This window comes from Mytilus edulis, chromosome 2, assembly GCF_963676685.1.
Source record: "Mytilus edulis chromosome 2, xbMytEdul2.2, whole genome shotgun sequence".
In the NCBI taxonomy this organism is placed as follows: domain Eukaryota; kingdom Metazoa; phylum Mollusca; class Bivalvia; order Mytilida; family Mytilidae; genus Mytilus; species Mytilus edulis.
Window position 1 is genome coordinate 69,348,777 of NC_092345.1, and position 19,680 is coordinate 69,368,456.

The 19,680-nt window shown below is 33.3% G+C and overlaps 1 protein-coding gene across 1 annotated transcript; it reads left to right on the forward strand.

The window, feature by feature from the left end:
• The first annotated feature begins 1,451 nt into the window (after positions 1-1,451).
• Positions 1,452-19,146, forward strand: LOC139512777 (FAST kinase domain-containing protein 4-like). The gene is made up of 7 exons (XM_071300678.1): positions 1,452-1,580; positions 6,424-7,959; positions 8,702-8,826; positions 11,702-11,816; positions 12,708-12,786; positions 15,386-15,500; positions 17,909-19,146. The coding sequence occupies exons 2-7, from the start codon at positions 6,438-6,440 to the stop codon at positions 17,990-17,992; spliced, it is 2,040 nt and encodes a 679-aa protein (XP_071156779.1). The 5' UTR covers positions 1,452-1,580; positions 6,424-6,437; the 3' UTR covers positions 17,993-19,146.
• Positions 19,147-19,680: the final 534 nt, after the last annotated feature.

Consider the following 19,680-nt stretch of genomic DNA (forward strand, 5'->3'; position numbering starts at 1 on the left):
TATGGGACTTTAAATTCCGTTATTTTATATTTTCAAAAAGGGTCTTTTTTCACATATTCAAGCAAAATGTTGATTTGATGGTTACCATGGCAACGGGCATAATACAGGGAAAATAAAGACAGAATTTTACTCATCTACCAAAGTTCTTATGATATAGGGCAAAAAAAATTACTTCTGTGACATGTCATGAATCACCTTCTGCATGATTTTTACAAGGCACTGGCTACGGTTACATGGAAATGTAACAATAATAAAAATATTATTGTTACATTGGAGACTAATTGCCGGAATGCAAAGTTGGGTGAGGAACCGATTAATTGTAAATGTAACAATAATTACTGAGGCTACGGTTACATTACGTTATTGTTACATGAAAAACAGCAAAGTACGCTAGATTAATAAACTTAAATCTTCTATAGTTGTATTACTCCATTCTTTCATATGTACTAAACAATACTTGTAATTTAATACTGATAAATTATTCAACAAATGGTGTACAACTTGAATAGTTTTACTACGTATTAATGGTTTTTCCTGAATATATACTGACATCTCTGTGTTGTTATCCAATCAGAAACCTCGACACATCTGTAATCCGGTATATTACTCAAGATTAGGAGTGTGACTGTCAAAGGCGAAAAATACAGTTCAATGGTTTCACTTTTTTAAAGTATTTATCTGCACACCTACTCTTATTACTGTCATAAATATACTTTGGACCAATTTTGTTTATGGTGAAAAAAATAAAACTTGGGATGCGTTTTAAACGAAACTGAAACAATATCAAGACATACATTTCATACAGCTTTATAACTTGACGCAAATTGATAATCAAAAGCAAAGTTTGCTAACTGTAACTTAAATACTAAGAAATTCTGTATGTACATGTATCCGTGGAGGACGTAATTTCGTTCATCAAAAATGTGTCGGCCTTCAAAAACAACTTACTGGATTTGTAGAAATTGTCATTGTAAATAAAAATTTACAGTAAATAAATTGTATGTTATAAATGTATGTAATAAATGTCTTCATCTTTTATTATTTAGTACATATTACTAGTCCCATCGTACATTGCTTTTTTTCATGTAACAATAACGCAATGTAACCGTAGCCTCAATAATTATTGTTACATTCGTAATTAAACAGGTCCTTACCCAACCATGCATTCCGGTATTTAGTATCCAATGTAACAATAATATTTTTATTATTGTTACATTTCCATGTAACCGTAGCCAGTGCCTTTTTACAAAGACAGGTACTTAATGTAAATCATGTGTTTGTGCTATCATAAGTTTAAATAAATATTGTCTTTTGTCTATGGTAACAAATATAAAAGTCTGTTTCGGAAAATTTCTTATAATATAATAGTGTATCTGTTGTTAATAATACAGATCAATTTACAATTGTAATACGATCAGATTTGTCATCCGATATTGTTTTGTATGTTATCTAATTCTACTGGTACCAGATAATTGTTCACGTTTCTTCATTGAAGTCCAGTTTAAGAAACCAGTCTGAGTTAACCAAGGTCAGGGGTATTCCACTGAGTATGTAAAATGTAATCCTTTACTCAGAAAAAGGTAAACGAGCACAAGTAGTAATTAATAATTGTTGCTATGGATCTTTTTTTTTATTAGTCTGTCTGTTTGGATCGGATAAATCCAACACAGAAAGTCCTGTTACATAACTATAGACTATAGTAAAAAGGTCCAGTTTCCTCAAACTCAAAGCAATCGTTTGATAAAGTTTAGTCAATAGATAGGACAAAATGATAGTGCTGGGCATCATTACCAGTGACAAGAATACACTAATTTACCATAGTGCAATAACACAATGATGGGATGTATTAGTCCGGGATTACTCTGACGTCCAACGGTAGTCCGAGATTACTCTGACGTCCAACGGCTGTTTTACCAGACAAGCTGGGGCCGTGGGACGTCAGAGCTCGTCCCATATCAAAAAGTGGATATTTGCCCACCCAAAATAAATGCGCTGCTTCGTCGCTTCTGATGCCAACTGACGGCCTTGGAATTATATAAATCGGGCATCAATCTGTTCATTTTTCATTTATCTCTTCATTTATGTAAGTTTCACCTACCTGTGAACCTTTATTTTTCCATATTTTAACAGTTTTCACAGAGACCCATCGATTTCGGCATTTTGCCTTTCATTTTCAAAGATAATCACGTGACAACGAGAAAACAGTGATGATTTATGCAAATGACCATAATGTAACACCTCGTTCGTTTACGATGCAAGTTATCTAAATGTCCGAGAGCTTCCGATTGTAACGTGGTCGGAACTAAATGCTTCATACCGATCTCCTGTAAAGGAGGTGAAAAATCGTGGTTGGCTACTAAATGTTAAACATCAATCTCCTATAAAGGAGGTGAAAAAATATAAATATTTGCATATTTTGAGTCTCGTGACAACGAACTCTCTCGTAACTTGACGTCCATTTGAAAGTGAAAGTCAAAATGCCGAAATCGATGGGTCACAGTGAAAACTGTTAAAATATGGAAAAATAAAGGTTCGCAGGTAGGTGAAACTTACATATATGAAGAGATAAATGAAAAATGAATAGATTGATGCCCGATTTATATAATTCCAAGGCCGTCAGTCGGCATCAATAGCGACGAAGCAGCGCATCTATTTTGGGTGGGCAAATATCAACTTTTTGATATGGGACGAGCTCTGACGTCCCACGGCCCCAGCTTGTCTGGCAAAACAGCCGTTGCACGTCAGAGTAATCTCGGACTAGTCCAACGGCTGTTTTGCAAGACAAGCTGGGGCGGTGAGACGTCAGAGCTTGTCCCACTTCAAAATGTGGATATTTGCACATCCAAAATAGATGTCCTACTTCGTTGCTTCTGGTGCCAACGGACGGCCTTGGAATTATATAAAATCGAGTATCAATTTGTTCATTTTTCATTTATCTCTTCATTTATGTAAGTTTCACCTACCTGTCACCCTTTATTTTCTCACATTTAGACAGTTTTCACAGTGAACCACTGATTCTGGCATTACCACTTTCATTTTGAAAGATTGCCATGTTATCACGAGAAAAAACTCGGGCACAATGGACTAGTCTACAAGGAAATGATTCAATGTTCTAGCTACAACGTTTATTCAGGGGGCAGCGCCTGCCCTTTTTTATTGACGCCTGTGCCTTTTTTCTGCCGTTCCTCTGGCGCCCTGCTGTTTTTATCACAGAAAAATCTTCATTTTTCTGCCTTAAAATACCGGTAAATCTTAATTGTTCCATGAACAGGAAGTTCAGCTACCTGTGCAAGCTGTCAAATTAAGTGACCCATTAAGTGTATGGCTTGACCTTACAGCTTTGGTGTCAAACACATTGTTAATTAACACCAATTAACTTACCTTTAGGTCTTAAACAATTTGTGAATTCCAAAAAAGTTTGACAAACAATTTGATTACTTCCCCTTATTTATCACCTGTTCACAATATATTACCTTAATTTATGTTTATTTTCGTAAAGAGATTAATTATAAAACAGATTGAATGCAAATGCATATTAGAATATTAATTTAAATTATTTTCACTTGAACATGTTGAATACACTTAAAAAGTAAATATTTTGAAAATTATATTTTGCAATTGTACTTTCATTAATTGATCTATCAAGTACAATAAAGAATTCCCAATAATAGAACTAATGGATATCATTTCATTCAGTCACGTCTTAGTGATTAAAGCTGAACTGACGTGCTGGGCCAGCTCTCCTTTACCTGCTTTACAGTTAGATGATCGACTTACTACTTAAGATGACAGAAACCAATCCAAGCCGTACAGATAGACGTAGTAGTATCATGGGGAGTGTTATGCCGATTAACGTCCGAGGGCTGTATCCTAGGTATTGAGTGATAGGACCTGCATGTAACTGCCTCACGGCTTTGGTCCTGATAACGCTTCCTGTCATCTTTAGAACTACGTCCACGATTCATCTACCAGTACTCCATCATCGAGGCTAGCGGGCTGCCAAGCTGACCAAACTGGCCCTGAAAGCAGCCGTTAGTGAAGAAATAACATCAAAATAGTAAACAAAGAAAAATCTACTCACCAAAACCAAGATGGCGGTCTCCATTCGGCGTCCTCTACTACCAGTTCCTGACCCACAGCAGAAAATATTTAAACGCTCATCAATCGCCTTCGGGCACCCAGCCGACGGTGCGAGGGCTGTATAGCCAGTCAAGGTCGTTAAACACTTCCATTTGTTGCTAATGGATATTTATATTCCGATAAGGTGACAGCAGAGATGTAAAAGCTATGGCTATTATACATGTGGTCACAGCAAATACAAGACAGCTCAATGTACAATATTAGACAAATGTATTAGACATGAGGGATTCAGCATCATGACCATAGATTTATGAGGTCCACTATAAATAAAATTGTGCCAAAAGACATAAATTACATTACTCCATTTTAACTGAAACTTGATGTTTCAATAATGCATGATAAAAATTATGAGGCTAAAATAAATTTACATGTAAAATTGCCCTTTTTTAATGACATTCACGAGTAAAGTTGCCCTTTTTCTGACTAGCAGCCTGCCCTTTTCAAATCCTGGCTAGAACACTGATGATGTATACATATGAACCTAGGTCAATTTGAATATATAAATCTAACACCTCACTCATTTACGATGCAAGCAATGTTAATACCCAAGAGCTTCCGAATGTTATCGTGGTGGGCACTAAATGCTTAATACCGATCTCCTGTAAAGGAGGTGAAACATCATGGTTGGCTACTAAATGTTAAATATCGATCTCCTTTAAAGGAGGTGAAAAATGTATAAATATTTGCATATTTGAGTCTCAAGGTCAGGAAATCTCTTGTAACTTGACATACGTTTGAAAATAAAAGTAAAAATGTCTGAATCGATGGATCACTGTAAAAACTGCTGTCTAAATTTGAGAAAATGAAGGGTAGTAGGTAGGTGAAACTTACATAAATGAAGAGATAAATGAAAAATGAACAAATTGATACCCGATTTATATAATTCCAAGGCCGTCCCTTGGAACCAGAAGTGATGAAGCAGCGCATCTATTTTGGACAGCAAATATCCACTTTTTGATATGGGATGAACTCTGACGTAGCATGGCCCCAGCTTGTCTGGCAAAACAGCCATTGGACGTCAGAGTAATCTCTAACTAGGGATGTATAAGTACAAAGCCAGGTAATATTTGCACCAAACAGGTTGGGAACACAGCCTCTCTCTATGTTCATAATATGGTGTTTAAAGTTTAAATGTTAAACATGTATAGAGGGATATAGACAAAACACATAGCAAAAATGAAAGACAAGCATACAAAAATGTTTTACAATTGCACATTAACAGAATGTATAAACATGATAAGTACAGAGCCACGTTATATATATCAAAGAAACACATATAGACAAAGCACTTTAGAAAAAAATTTGTAAGGCCTAAGGGTTTTCGCAGGCTCAACAAAATTGAGGAAAAAAATCAATAGAAATATTCCTTAAGTTTGGTAAAAATCTAGGATAGTTTATGAATCTAATAAATGTTTTTAAAAACTTTAACTGCAGACTGTACATCTGTATGTAATGTTAACTGGAAGAAAAGTAAGTCCATTTATAAGTAAGATAAATTTCCTTCTAGATACTAGCTTTTGATCATAAACAACCGTCTGACCGAGTTTAGTACAAATCCAGCATAGTTTAAGAAAGTTATTAAAATTTAAAAAACTTTAACCACAGAGTGAATGTAATGTTTCCTGGCAGAAAATCTATATATATGTATCCTCAAATATTAACAGACAGTCTTTCTCCACTTGGTTGTTGTATAGAACATCTTTGCTGTTAGAGTCTGAGGGTGTTACTCAAAGTAATCAGCCGACCTTTTCCTTATTGAATCAGGGTTGTCACAGGTACCATTCTTAAATTTCTGTTGCGATGTTTTTTCCATACCATACACTAACTCAAAGAAAAGATTTTGTTCACATTCGCTAGCTGTGATGTTGTTTACAACAACCACTTGTATTTGTCTCTGTGTTGACATAAGTTTGCGTTTTCCATTTTTCATATTTCTAAAGTGTATGTTCTCCTAATCTCTTGGACAACCAGCTGCCTTCCAATTCCAGAAATGGTGGTTATTTTCTTTGCATGCCATTTTAATTTCATCAGGCCAGTATCTCTTTCAAGAGTGGAATTTAAGCTTTTTTTGTTTTTTCACATTCCTTAGCTGAAGTGGCGTTGTCAGTTTATTTTCGATTTATAAGTTTGACTGTCCCTCTGGTATCTTTCACCCCCTCTTTTACCAAGTCTGAGTAGGTACTGCAAGCTCTTGAATACTGAATTAGTTGGGGAATGTAACTTATGTTTATCCCATATGCAGGTGTAGTTGTAAATATAGTTTTCCTTTGTTTTATTTTCTAGGATTTGTTAGCAGCATGGCAAGTACCAGTCGTTATTTATCAACAGCCCCTCGAATTTTAAGATGTGCAACAGGAAGAAGATTTCCATTTCTCCGAGCATTCTCCACATCTGCTCATAGATGGTCATCGACATCCTTAGAACTAAAAATTATACCAGAAAAAGAAGACAAAAAGAATTATAAACCAGATGTCAATATTTCTGGCAAAACTATTATCAGAAAAATATTCAATACAGACATTCCAAATTCCAAAGATATTGAACTGAAGGAAGAATCCAAACATATAAAGGTCGATCCTTTGGATATGTTAAATGAAAGCCAAACAAAAGCAAGTAAAATACATGAAATTAAAAGTAAGGTCAACAAAAAACAAGGACAGGAAAATGGAGACAGTAGACTAAGAAACGAAAAATCGGCTGTTGAAAAAGTTTTGAAACAGATTAAATCTGAAACAGAAATAGAAAAGATTATACAGCTTTGTCTAGATGCACATTCAAAATACCCTAAAGATGTTCATCGTATTTTGACAAATGGTTTACAAAGAATAAGCATACTTAGCCTTAATAATGAATCCTCAGTTTTAGATAATGAAAACTTTAAACAGCTGATAGAATACGTAGAAACAAATTACAAGAAGTTATCACTGAAAGAACTATTGGATTGTTCCTGTTCACTTATATCCCTTTTCCCAGAAGATGTTGCTGTAGTAGAGCTGGTTGAAAATGAGTTAATGTGGAAAATCCGAGAAGCTGACTTGGATTTAGTTATAGAGCTGCATAAATGTCATGAGTCCCCCAAAACTCAATTAAGAAAAACAGTTCGTGTTCATTGTGAAGGCATAATCAAAAGACGTATGACTGAAACCAAACCAGTACATCTGATGTATCTAATGAAACATTATAGCACAAGGAAAGATACTAAGTTTTTCTATAAGCTAGAAGATCGGGTCTTTGATTTGATAGACCACATGTCAGTAAATAATTACTGTAATATTATTGTTTATTCCGCAATTCGTGGTTCTAGAAATGAATCATTGTTACGTTTGGTTCTGTTTTATTTAAACAAAACATACAAAAAAAGACATATACAGCAAATTAGCAGTCTTTTATTTTCATGTGGAAAGCTAGCCATATATGACATTGACTTGTTTAATAAATTATCAGCAGACATAATGAAATCTGATTTAAATAGCAGCAAGTCCACACTAAACATTCTAAAATCGGCAAGTATATTAGGATGGCGCCATGAAGAGACATTGTCATGTCTGTTAAACCAGCTGGTTAATGAAAATCAGGAACTTGATCTAGCTGATGTAGAAAACCTTCTCTTCTCAGCTTCTACTTTAAATTACTGTCCAGAGGACAAGGCTGAGCTGTTGCAGTCCCACTGCCTTAAGTTGATAGATACAAGTATGAAAGAAACCTCCCCATTACCATGGTTGAATATAGTATGGTCACTAGCAGTTTTAAGGAAAGCTACACCAGAGTTAATAGCAACTGTGTTGGAACCTGAATTCAAAAAGCATCTTGATCAAGGAGGTTAGTGGATTAATGTAACTAAGATTTCTGACCGCAAAACACTTTTATCATTTGTTTATTTTCATGTTGATCTTTTAACAATACTTTTTATGCCCCACCTACGATAGTAGAGGGGCATTATGTTTTCTGGTCTGTGCGTCCGTTCCTTCGTCCGTCCGTCCGTCTGTCCCGCTCCAGGTTAAAGTTTTTGGTCAAGGTAGTTTTTGATGAAGTTGAAGTCCAATCGACTTCAAACTTTGTACACATGTTCCCTATGATATGATCTTTCTAATTTTAATGCCAAATTGGCTTTTTACCCCAATTTCACGGTCCACTGAACATGGAAAATGATAGTGCGAGTGGGGCATTCGTGTACTGAGGACACATTCTTGTTAGTTTTATTTTTGCCTGTGTAAATTAAAATATTATTCTCATCACTTAGTGACTTGGAATTTGTCATTAGTTATAGATTATCTGTTATAGGTAGAATGTAGAAAAAGAAACTGCAAAAAACTTAAATGATCATCTGTACAAGATCTACAAAAATGCTAATATGAAAAAGTATCAAACGATTCCTTATATATAGACATAATCAGCATGATACATTTTGTAGGTGTTACCTTTACCAAAAAAAATACCCTTTTTTCAAATATCTCTGAAACTATTAAACTACTAGTATTTAAAAGAATAATCATTTAAAGTCTGTGATAATTTTAGATTTTCAATAAAAATTAGAGCTAATTAATTCAATTTATTGTTTCAGGTGCAAACAAATGGCAGTATCATCCTAAACTATTAGGCATTAACAGTGCTGCACACTTTGATGTTCCAGATTATAGTGGGGCTTATTTACCTCAGGACTTTTTATCAGAGTGTGAACAAGGAAAGGTAAAAACTTATTTCATACATGTACAAGACAGTCAATGACAGTAGCAAATGCAAAATTGATAGGCCTTATTTTCAGGTATACACTTGAAATTGTATTACAAAAAAAATGATACTATAGATTTATTTTCATGGGTGCCAATTTTTATATGACCACCAAAAAAAAATGCGGTTGTATATTTGGTATCACGTTGTCGTCGTTCCTGCCGACCAAAGACTTTTAATTTCCGCAAAATAACTTTAGTTTAAGTAAATGGATCTCTATGAAATTTGACCATAAGGTTCAATCCCACCAAAGGAAGGTTGGGATTCATTTTGTGGGTTATGGTACCAACAGTTTAGGAATTGGGGGCCAAAAAGGGGCAAAAAAACCTAGCATTTTTCCAGAAAATAACTATTGTTTAAGTGTACGGATCTCTTTGAAATTGTACCACAAGGTTCCATATCACAAAGGGAAAGCTTGGATTGGGTTTGAGGGTGATTGCCCTAAACATTTAGGAATAAAAAAACAAGCATTTTTCTAGTTTCCAGACAATAACTTGTGTTCAAGAATCTTGCTGAAATTGTACTGCAAGGTACCATTCCACAAAGGGAAGGCAGAGAATGAGTTTAGAGGTAATTACTCCAAAGGGGGTTCAAAAATTTGGGGGAAGGAGACTTATTATTTTCATAATTTTTTCTTTTTTTTCTTCTTGAAATTTTCTATTTTTACATTGGTTTTTTTCTGATTTATATATAAAATAAAATATACTGATATGGCAGGAGATACACACCAAACAGGTAGTGTAAAAACTGTAACTTCAGAAATTATTGTGTGCATTAATTATTGTGATTTCATAATTTTAAATTAAAATGCGATTTTAATTTTTGCGATATTGAGAAAAATCTGTTTAATTCTTAATAAAAAAAGTTCAAAATGCGAGTTTAAATTATAGCGATTATAACCCTGTCACAGTTTTCGCAATAATAAAAACAATAATTTCTGAATTAACAGTAATTGTATTAGGTATTGTGCAATAGCAACAAATCTTCAATTGCATAGTATTACACAATAGCAATAAATCTTCAATTGCACAGTACTGCACAGTAGCAAGAAATATCCAATTGCACAGTATTGAGCAATTGCAAAAATCATCAGTTGCACAGTATTTGGCAATAGCAAGAAATCTTCTTTTGTTCAGTATTGCTCTATAGTACAGTCATGACAGTACAAATGTATTATGCAGTAGCACAATATCACAGTATAACACAAGAGCACAGTATTGCACAATATCACAGTATTTAGCAATAGCAAGAAATCTTTAATTGAAATTTAATACAAATTATTTAACCCATTTCAAATTTTTAGATCTTACACCACATTTATTTTGTGTCAAAAACCTATATTAGGTAAAAAAAATTGATCACAATCCAAATTCAGACAGTATCAGGCTTGAACATTGTGTCCAAACTTCACCAACTATTCAGGGTTCGACCTCTACAGTCGTATCAGGCTTCGCTCAGAGAAATATTAAATTGTGAATTGAGTAAAACTTATATTTTCATGGATATTTGATAATGATTTCATTGTTTTGCCAAAGTCTGGACTATAAGACTATAGGAAATTTGTTATTCATTGAACATTTAATTTTGTGGTTCACCTGTTACAACGAAATCCACAAAATTGGTATCTAACGAATAATAATGATGCCACAGTATAAAATGATGTGTATACATATACCACCTGGCATATATAAATGTAATTATGACGAACATCTTAGTCTTTGCCTACACAATAATGAAGGGAACATTTTACTGATTTAAAAAAGGGGTTTATAGTTAAATTTATAGGTGGTCAGGCGGAAAGGCCTCATCTCTTACTCTTATGGATTTTACTCACCCTCTATGGTTCATAGGGAGTCAGTAGTGAACCTTAACGAATTTATCGCACACAGGACATTTCCTGATGTGTTTTGTAGAAAAATATACAATGAAATACAACTACACCATTAGATGATGTCATAATTAACAGTTGAAGAGGCTTCCTGAGCCCCCTATGAAATTTAATATGAGGCAGGCATTACCTGTAAATGGGGACGAAGTCTGTATGAATTATTTTTTTGTAACTTAAATATTTGTTAAAAAAAAAGAAACGGAAATACCGTAACGTTTCCGATTTTGGTTCTGTTGTTAGGGATTTTAGTTGTGACGTTATTTAAATTATGACGTCATATGCAATGTAAACAAAAAAACTCTATCATCAGGTAACGTTTTTTCGTATCAAGGAATTATTAAAAATGAAATTGGTATTGCGCGTTCCTTCCTATTTTATACTAGACTGATAAATATATATTTTACTCAGTTTCATACAAACGAGACCGGAAAAAGGAAGTACTTTGTACATTTCTGCGCAGGTCCGGGATTTCAAAACATGACATAAAAAAAATTGAACGATTTTGAGTTCATTAGTACAATGAAAAATTCGGGAAATTTTCCTGAATTTTTTTTTTTATTGAATTTTCTACTGTTATTGGGGACTTCGTCCCCATACTAACCCACTACAGATCCATAGGGGGTCACCACATGATGGCTTTAAACCTATCACAATGTCAATGTTTTAACCTGGTGTGATAAATCTTGTTATTTGAGTCATAGCATTAAATAAACCCCACTAGCATGACTAGTGTATAAACAGAAGAATTCATGACAAACCAAGGATTAATTCTAAATTATTCAGTTCACAAAACAACTTATTTCAGGATGTTGCAGTTAAAAAAGCCATTTCTGGCAGGGTTTGTCTCTAATGATCATTATGTATACTGGTACTCTGTTTGTGTTTTTAGAACAAACAAATAAGGAAAACATATATGTTTTTTGATTTCCACTTCATGTTTTTCAGAACAATGCAGTAAAGAAAACAATGTGTGATGACGTTTTCTCTGCATTGGAAACTTTTGCTCCTGAAGACCAGTTTTGTAAAAGAAATACAATGACAGTAAATGGCAACAAAATTGGTAAAAATTTCTATATCTTCTTGAAATTTGTTAAAAGCTAGAGATGATAAAACTTCATATTCCATATATGCTATTGTATCATACTATGCATCTTTGCTAGCCAAGGGTTACGATCCACTCCCGTTCTCTTCACCCTTGGCGGATTAAGATAAAATTTCGGACACACAAGGTAAGGATTTTTATTGGTTGCAGTCGAAACTCGCTGCATCCAATCAAAAACCGCCTATAACATGATCACGTGTAAATGTAAAAAGTGTTTGTAAACAATTGCCACATGTTTATTGTGCAACAAGTCTTTACATTATATAAACATATGACTATATTAAGTGACAACTTGAATGTTTTTAATCAATTAGTAGAATTTCCTGTGTATGTTTCATGCACAAATGCATGAATGTTGACGTATATTTTCACTTCCGGCTTTCTTAAGTGTGTAGAATCTAGACGCTACCGTGTTTTTACCTCCAAATTGAAGAGTTCAAGTGCTACCATTGGTCAAGAATAATGTATTCGAAATGGGGGTGACTTTAATCTTCCGATAGATGGCGCAACATTGTTTTCACAAATGTTGACTTAATCTGCCAAGGGTGAAGAGAACGGGAGTGGATCATAATCCTTGGCTAGCGAAAAATGCAAACTATGATAATAGCAAGATAATCCTTAAGCCTGACCATAGATGTACATCAGTTCTTTCATATATTTGTTTTTCAGCACTTAAATTTCATATGATAAGTCAAAACTAGCTCAACTGAATTTCAAATTGTGTATGCACAGTCTTAATACATGTAAAAGAATTGTTGTTAAACTTGTACAAAAAGTTACATTATAAATGCATCTTGTGTTAATTTATATTTTTCACTGTCAGATGCTAAGTTTGTTTATTGATTTTAGATGTAGAGCTGTGTATAGATAACTCTGGACTCCCTGTAGAATATGTAAATGCACAGGAAACATCATCAGAGTATCATAGGTAAATTTAATAACTAAAAAAGGCTTTGAAAATTTTTAGAGATTTTTTAAAAATTTTGAATATAGTTTTTGTCGAGCCTGCAACCTTTGTTGCAGAAAGCTCGACATATGGATAGTGATCCGGCGGCGGCATTAGCTAACTTTTTAAAAGCTTTATATTTTAGAGGGTGGAAGACCTGGATGCTTCATACTTTGTATATAGATGCCTCATGTTACGAAGTTTCCGTCAGTCACATGTCAAATGTCCTTGACCTCATTTTCATGGTTCAGTGACCACTTGAAAAAAAAGTTCAGATTTTTTGTAATGTTGAATTCTCTCTTATCATAAGTAATAGGATAATTATATTTGGTATATGCGTACCTTGCAAGGTCCTCATGCCCGTCAGACAGTTTTCACTTGACCTCGACCTCATTTCATGGATCAGTGAACAAGGTTAAGTTTTGGTGGTCAAGTCCATATCTCAGATACTATAAGCAATAGGTCTAGTATATTCGGTGTATGGAAGGACTGTAAGGTGTACATGTCCAACTGGCAGGTGTCATCTGACCTTGACCTCATTTTCATGGTTCAGTGGTTATAGTTAAGTTTTTGTGTTTTGGTCTGTTTTTCTCATACTTTATGCAATAGATCTACTATTTTTGTTGTATGGAATGATTGTAAGATGTACATGTCTAGCGGGCAGATGTCATCTGACCTTGAGCTCATTTTCATGGTTGAGTGGTCAAAGTTAAGTTTTTGAGTTTTGGTCTTTTTATCTAATACTATATGCCATAGGTCAACTATATTTGGTGTATGGAAATATTTTATGATCTATATGTCAGTCCTGCAGGTTTTATTTGACCTCGACCTCATTTTCACGGTTCATTGTTCAGTGTTAAGTTTTTGTGTTTTGGTCTATTTTTCTTAAACTATAAGTAATAGGTCAACTATATTTGTTGTATGGAAGCATTGTTAGCTGTACATGTCTGCCTGGCATGGTTCATCTGACCGTGACCTCATTTTCATGGTTCATTGGTCTTTGTTTAGTTATCTTGGTTAATGCTAAGTTTATGTGACAGTTTTTAATAAAGTTTTATACTTGGGACTATCAACATAATATCAATAATTAGTAAAGAAGGCGAGACATTTCAGCGTGTGCACTCTTGTTTTAGTTGGAAGGAAATTTTGGAAAATTTGTACGATTGCAAAAACTTTAAGGATTGCATACAAATTTTACCATCCAATTTTTTGTGGATTTGCCTTACCCCTTTTTCACATTATGCATGTAGTAAGTATTCAAATTAGCCAAGAAATAGAGATACAAACCTAGGACATAGAAGTCCAACCAATAAAATAAAGATATTTTACAATTAGGAAATCAATGTCTTCATCAAACATGCAAGTTAACTTTGATCTGGAAGAAAATATAATTTAAATTCGTTTATTCAACAACAAAATCAGTACAAAAAATGGATTTTCATTGGTTTTTCCATTGTATGGATGCATGCACTGACTTAATATAACAGCATAGTTCTGATAACATTGTATGCAAATCACCTGTTTGCCTCTTTTATGCACCAAAAAGTATGCCAGTGTTGGTGAAATTATGCATACAAAACACAATAAATACAACATGTCAAATGAAAATTTGAGAATCATATTAGTTGTTCATTCCAGCCATAATCTAGGCAGATTTTGTTATGAAAAAGTTAATTCCTTTAAATCAGGCTGTGTATTTTTCACAACAAGTACTGTGGTCCTTTAATTATTTATTTCACATTTATTTTACCATATGTTTGATTTGATATCTCTTTTTAATACAAAATGTACTACATTCACCTCAAAAACTAACAAAACCTTTGAATAGACTTATTAAGAAGGGATATAGTTACGATACTGTTGTCAGGTCATTAAAGATTGCATATTTTGGCGTTAATATTGATTCACTTATAGGGTCTTTGCATCGGAACTAAACACATTTATTCAAAAACCAGTTGTTGGCATGACACGGGTTATGTTCTTCTCATATATGTTATGATGGTATGATACTAAACCCCTAACGGGAAGGATTGTGCCTGATGTTCATATGATGAAATCATAATCTTTCAGTCAGTTAACTGCTAGTAGTCTGTTGTTATTTATGTATTATTGTCATTTTGTTTATTTTATTTGGTTACATCTTCTGACATCAGACTCGGACTTCTCTTGAACTGAATTTTAATGTGCGTATAGTTATGCGTTTACTTTTCTACATTGGCTAGAGGTATAGGGGGAGGGTTGAGATCTCACAAACATATTTAACCCCGTTGCATTTTTGCGCCTGTCCCAAGTCAGGAGCCTCTGGCCTTTGTTAGTCTTGTATTATTTTAATTTTAGTTTCTTGTGTACAATTTGGAAATTAGTATGGCGTTCATTATCACTGAACTAGTATATATTTGTTTAGGGGCCAGCTGAATGACGCCTCCGGGTGCGGGAATTTCTCGCTACATTGAAGACCTGTTGGTGACCTTCTGCTGTTGTTTTTTTCTATGGTCGGGTTGTTGTCTCTTTGGCACATTCCCCATTTCCATTCTCAATTTTAATTTTACAACACATAATTTAGTTTCAATGATTTTTACAGAGTTGCCGTCAAAGTTTTAGGATTTCATGATCTCACTATTCCTGAAAAACTTCTCAAAGGTCCAGTAGATATGGAAATCCGACATCTTGGTTGTCAAGGTTACAAAGTTCTCACAGTAAGTTTAAAAAAAAATTAATCACAAGTTTTCGGGGAATGGATGTGTAACACATGATTTTATTGTCTTTGTATTATAGAATTATCTGTGCATCCTTGTTTAGTAGTTAAATTAAATGATCATACAAAAATAATTACCATGGTGTGATTGATTTGAACAATTTTCAAATGGTAATTTGTTTAATAATATAAAAAAAGCAGAATAAGTTTTTTTATACGACCGCAAAATTTGAAAAATTTTTCGTCGTATATTGCTATCACGTTGGCGTCGTCTGCGTCGTCGGCGTCGTCGGCGTCGTCTTCGTCGTCGTCCGAATACTTTTAGTTTTCGCACTCTAACTTTAGTAAAAGTGAATGGAAATCTATGAAATTTTAACACAATGTTTATGACCACAAAAGGAAGGTTGGTATTGATTTTGGAAGTTTTGGTCCCAACAATTTTAGAAATTAGGGGCCAAAAAGGGCCCAAATAAGCATTTTCTTGGTTTTCGCACTATAACTTTAGTTTAAGTTAATAGAAATCTATGAAATTTTGACACAAGGTTTATGACCACAAAAGAACGGTTGGGATTGATTTTAAGAGTTTTGGTTTCAACAGTTTAGGAATTAGGGGCCAAAAAAGGGCCCAAATAAGCATTATTCTTGGTTTTCGCACAATAACTTTAGTTTAAGTAAATAGAAATCAATGAAATTTAAACACAATGTTAATGACTACAAAAGGAAGGTTGGTATTGATTTTGGGAGTTGAGGTCCCAACAGTTTAGGAATTAGGGGCCAAAAAGGGACCCAAATAAGCATTTTTCTTGGTTTTCGCACCATAACGTTAGTATAAGTAAATAGAAATCTATGAAATTTAAACACAAGGTTTATGACCATAAAAGGAAGGTTGGTATTGATTTTGGGAGTTTTGGTCCCAACAGAATAAGGAGCCCAAAGGGTCCAAAATTAAACTTTGTTTGATTTCATCAAAATTGAATAATTGGGGTTCTTTGATATGCCGAATCTAACTGTCATGACTGTGTATGTAGATTCTTAACTTTTGGTCCCGTTTTCAAATTGGTCTACATTAAGGTCCAAAGGGTCCAAAATTAAACTTAGTTTGATTTTGACAAAAAATGAATCAGTTAGGTTTTTTGATATGCTGAATCTAAAAATGTACTTAGATTCTTGATTATTGGCCCAGTTTTCAAGTTGGTCCAAATAGGGTCCAAAATTAAACTTTGTTTGATTTCATCAAAAATTTAATAAATGGGGTTCTTTGATATACCAAATCTAACTGTGTATGTAGATTCTTCATTTTTGGTCCTGTTTTCAAATTGGTCTACACTAAAGTCCAAAGGGTCCAAAATTAAACTTAGTCTGATTTTAACAAAAATTGAAATCTTGGGGCTTTGATATGCTGAATCCAAAAATGTACTTAGATTTTTTATTATGGGCCCAGTTTTCAAGTTGGTCCAAATCAGGATCTAAAATTATTATATTAAGTATTGTGCAATAGCAAGTCTTTTCAATTGCACAGTATTGCGCAATGGCAAGAAATATCTAATTGCACAATATTGTGAAATAGCAAATTTTTTTTTAATTAGAGTTATCTTTCTTTGTCCAGAATAGTAAGCAAGAAATATCTAATTGCAAAATATTGTGCAATAGCAAGATTTTTTTTTAATTGGAGTTATCTTTCTTTGTCCAGAATCAACTTAAATCTTTGTTATATACAATATACAATGTATATTCACTTTTTACTACCAACTGATAAATTAAAATAATCTTTACCATTCAGTGATTACAAGCAGTTTTTTTACATCTTAATATTTTATGATGTATTTAAATGAGTAGTTATTGTTGCAAACTCCATTAGAAATTTTAATTGATATTAGTTTTGGAATAAGGGAAAGGGTGATGTGGTTAAAAAAATTGGGTTCAATTTTTCTCATTTGAAATTTCATAAATAAAAAAGAAAATTTCTTCAAACATTTTTTTGAGAGGATTAATATTCAACAGCATAGTGAAAATTGCTCTAAGAAAAAACAAAAATTTTAAGTTCATTAGAACACATTTATTCTGTGTCAGAAACCTATGCTGTGTCAACTATTTAATCACAATCCAAATTTAGAGCTGAATCAAGCTTGAATGTTGTGTCCATACTTGCCCCAACCGTTCAGGGTTCAACCTCTGCGGTCGTATAAAGCTGCGCCCTGCGGAGCATCTGGTTTGCAATAGATATCTTCATATAGCTATTCTGATGGATTGTAATATAAAAAGTATATGGTAAACAATTAGTATAGTATATAACTTTAATTGGTTGATATTTATTTAGAAAACAAGAGCTGGACTGAGTTGTAAATTTCATTGTTATTAAAATTTCAAAAAATAATATTGTCACATTATAACTCCAGCTTAATTTTTCAGATTACACACAGTGAATGGATACATATCAAGACTACAGAAAAGGCAGAATACCTGAAACACAAACTGAATGAGTTGGTCTTATGACAAACATTATGATTTTAGATTTTAAATTGATTTTTATGGACATCTACAAAAGTGACTGGGGTTGATACGTTTACCTTTGTCTATCTATATGATTGTCCAAACTTGTTTGCAGGTTCATTTTTCTGAACTGTGTCTTTGATGATATGTCTTACTGCTCAGCAACATTAGGGTCACTTTGACTTTATGAAAAGTGATTTAATCAGTTTGGTAATTTTTGTTTTAAAATCATTGCTCTGGACCAGATGTTAAGATACCAGTCATATTTTCTCACTTGAGTCCTCTTGTGTAGTAGAATGATCTGCAATATTTTATATCACTTTGGCCATTCATCTTGAGTTTGGTCAACTCTAGCACCCCTCAGGACCTTCGGCTATTTACATTTCAATTATATTTCACCATTACAGTCCTGTGTGTAATACATTTACTTTTCATGAACATACAAGTTACTTTGACCTATATTTATAACTCGGACTAGTGAATGTATAAGATTATGATTAAAAACTGCCACTCAAAAACCTATAGTTACATAAATTTTCATCACAAATATCATATTTGGGTCAAAAATTGCATGAAAAGCAATCAAAATTCTGGCTTTAACGCTATATATCCATATATTCCAAACCTCATCTCTAGGTTTAAGAGTTCAAACAACATAGTGCTGTGAGGTGGAAATTCATAAGGTTATATTCATGTCTATTCTAACAATAGATTGAAAATATATACTCATATACTCAATTTACAAAATGATGTGTATGTGTTTACTTGTTAAGAAGACTATTTTTAAAAGAATTATATTAGTTGTGCATGTGTACAAATGTTTTTTTTTAAAGTTCCAAGTACAACATGGACAAAGGAGGATAACTCCATTTCAAAATATTGCTAAAATGTGTTGCATTGCAATTCAATGTTAATTTTAGTTCTCATTGATAAATAAAAGCATTCTTTATACTTCAGTTCTCACATACACTTATATATACTGTTCAGGAAGGTCATTTTGAAATTTTTACAGTATATGTAAATTTTTGTAGTTGTCAATATGTCAGAAAGAAAGATTTCCTGGTAGCAGTACTAGTTGAGCATCCATTCTCTAGTTTTCAATTTGATTTAAAAAGATATTTCATGGATTATTATTGATTAAACTAATTTAACTTACAGATATTGTTTTTATCAGGCAAATTCAACCATATATTTAGCAGAAGCAGCATAAAACCATGCACACCCTACTATCATTCAATAAACTGAAAATGTAAAGTCAACATATTTTTTATAGTATCGGAGAAACAAGCCACATAACTTAACATTGACCAATGATTCATGAAAATAAAAGCCAGATCAAATCATGATACCTACAAGACAGAAATGTACACCTGAAATCATTCAATTTCACCAAATTCATTAACCTATTCCTTTTAGTATCAGATTTAACCAGCAAAAGTTATCATTGACCAATGAAGCATGTAAAAAAGGTCAAGATCAGATAATCCCTGCCAGACAGACATGTGTACCTCTCAATTAATCCATACACCAAATACATTTGACCTTATTTCAATAGTTTCTGAGAAAAGGACCTAACTATGTAAACTTCATCATTAACTTATGAAAATAAGGTCAAGGTCAGATGATAACTGCCAAATAGACATTTACACCTTACCATTATTCCATTCACCAAATATAGTTGACATATTGCT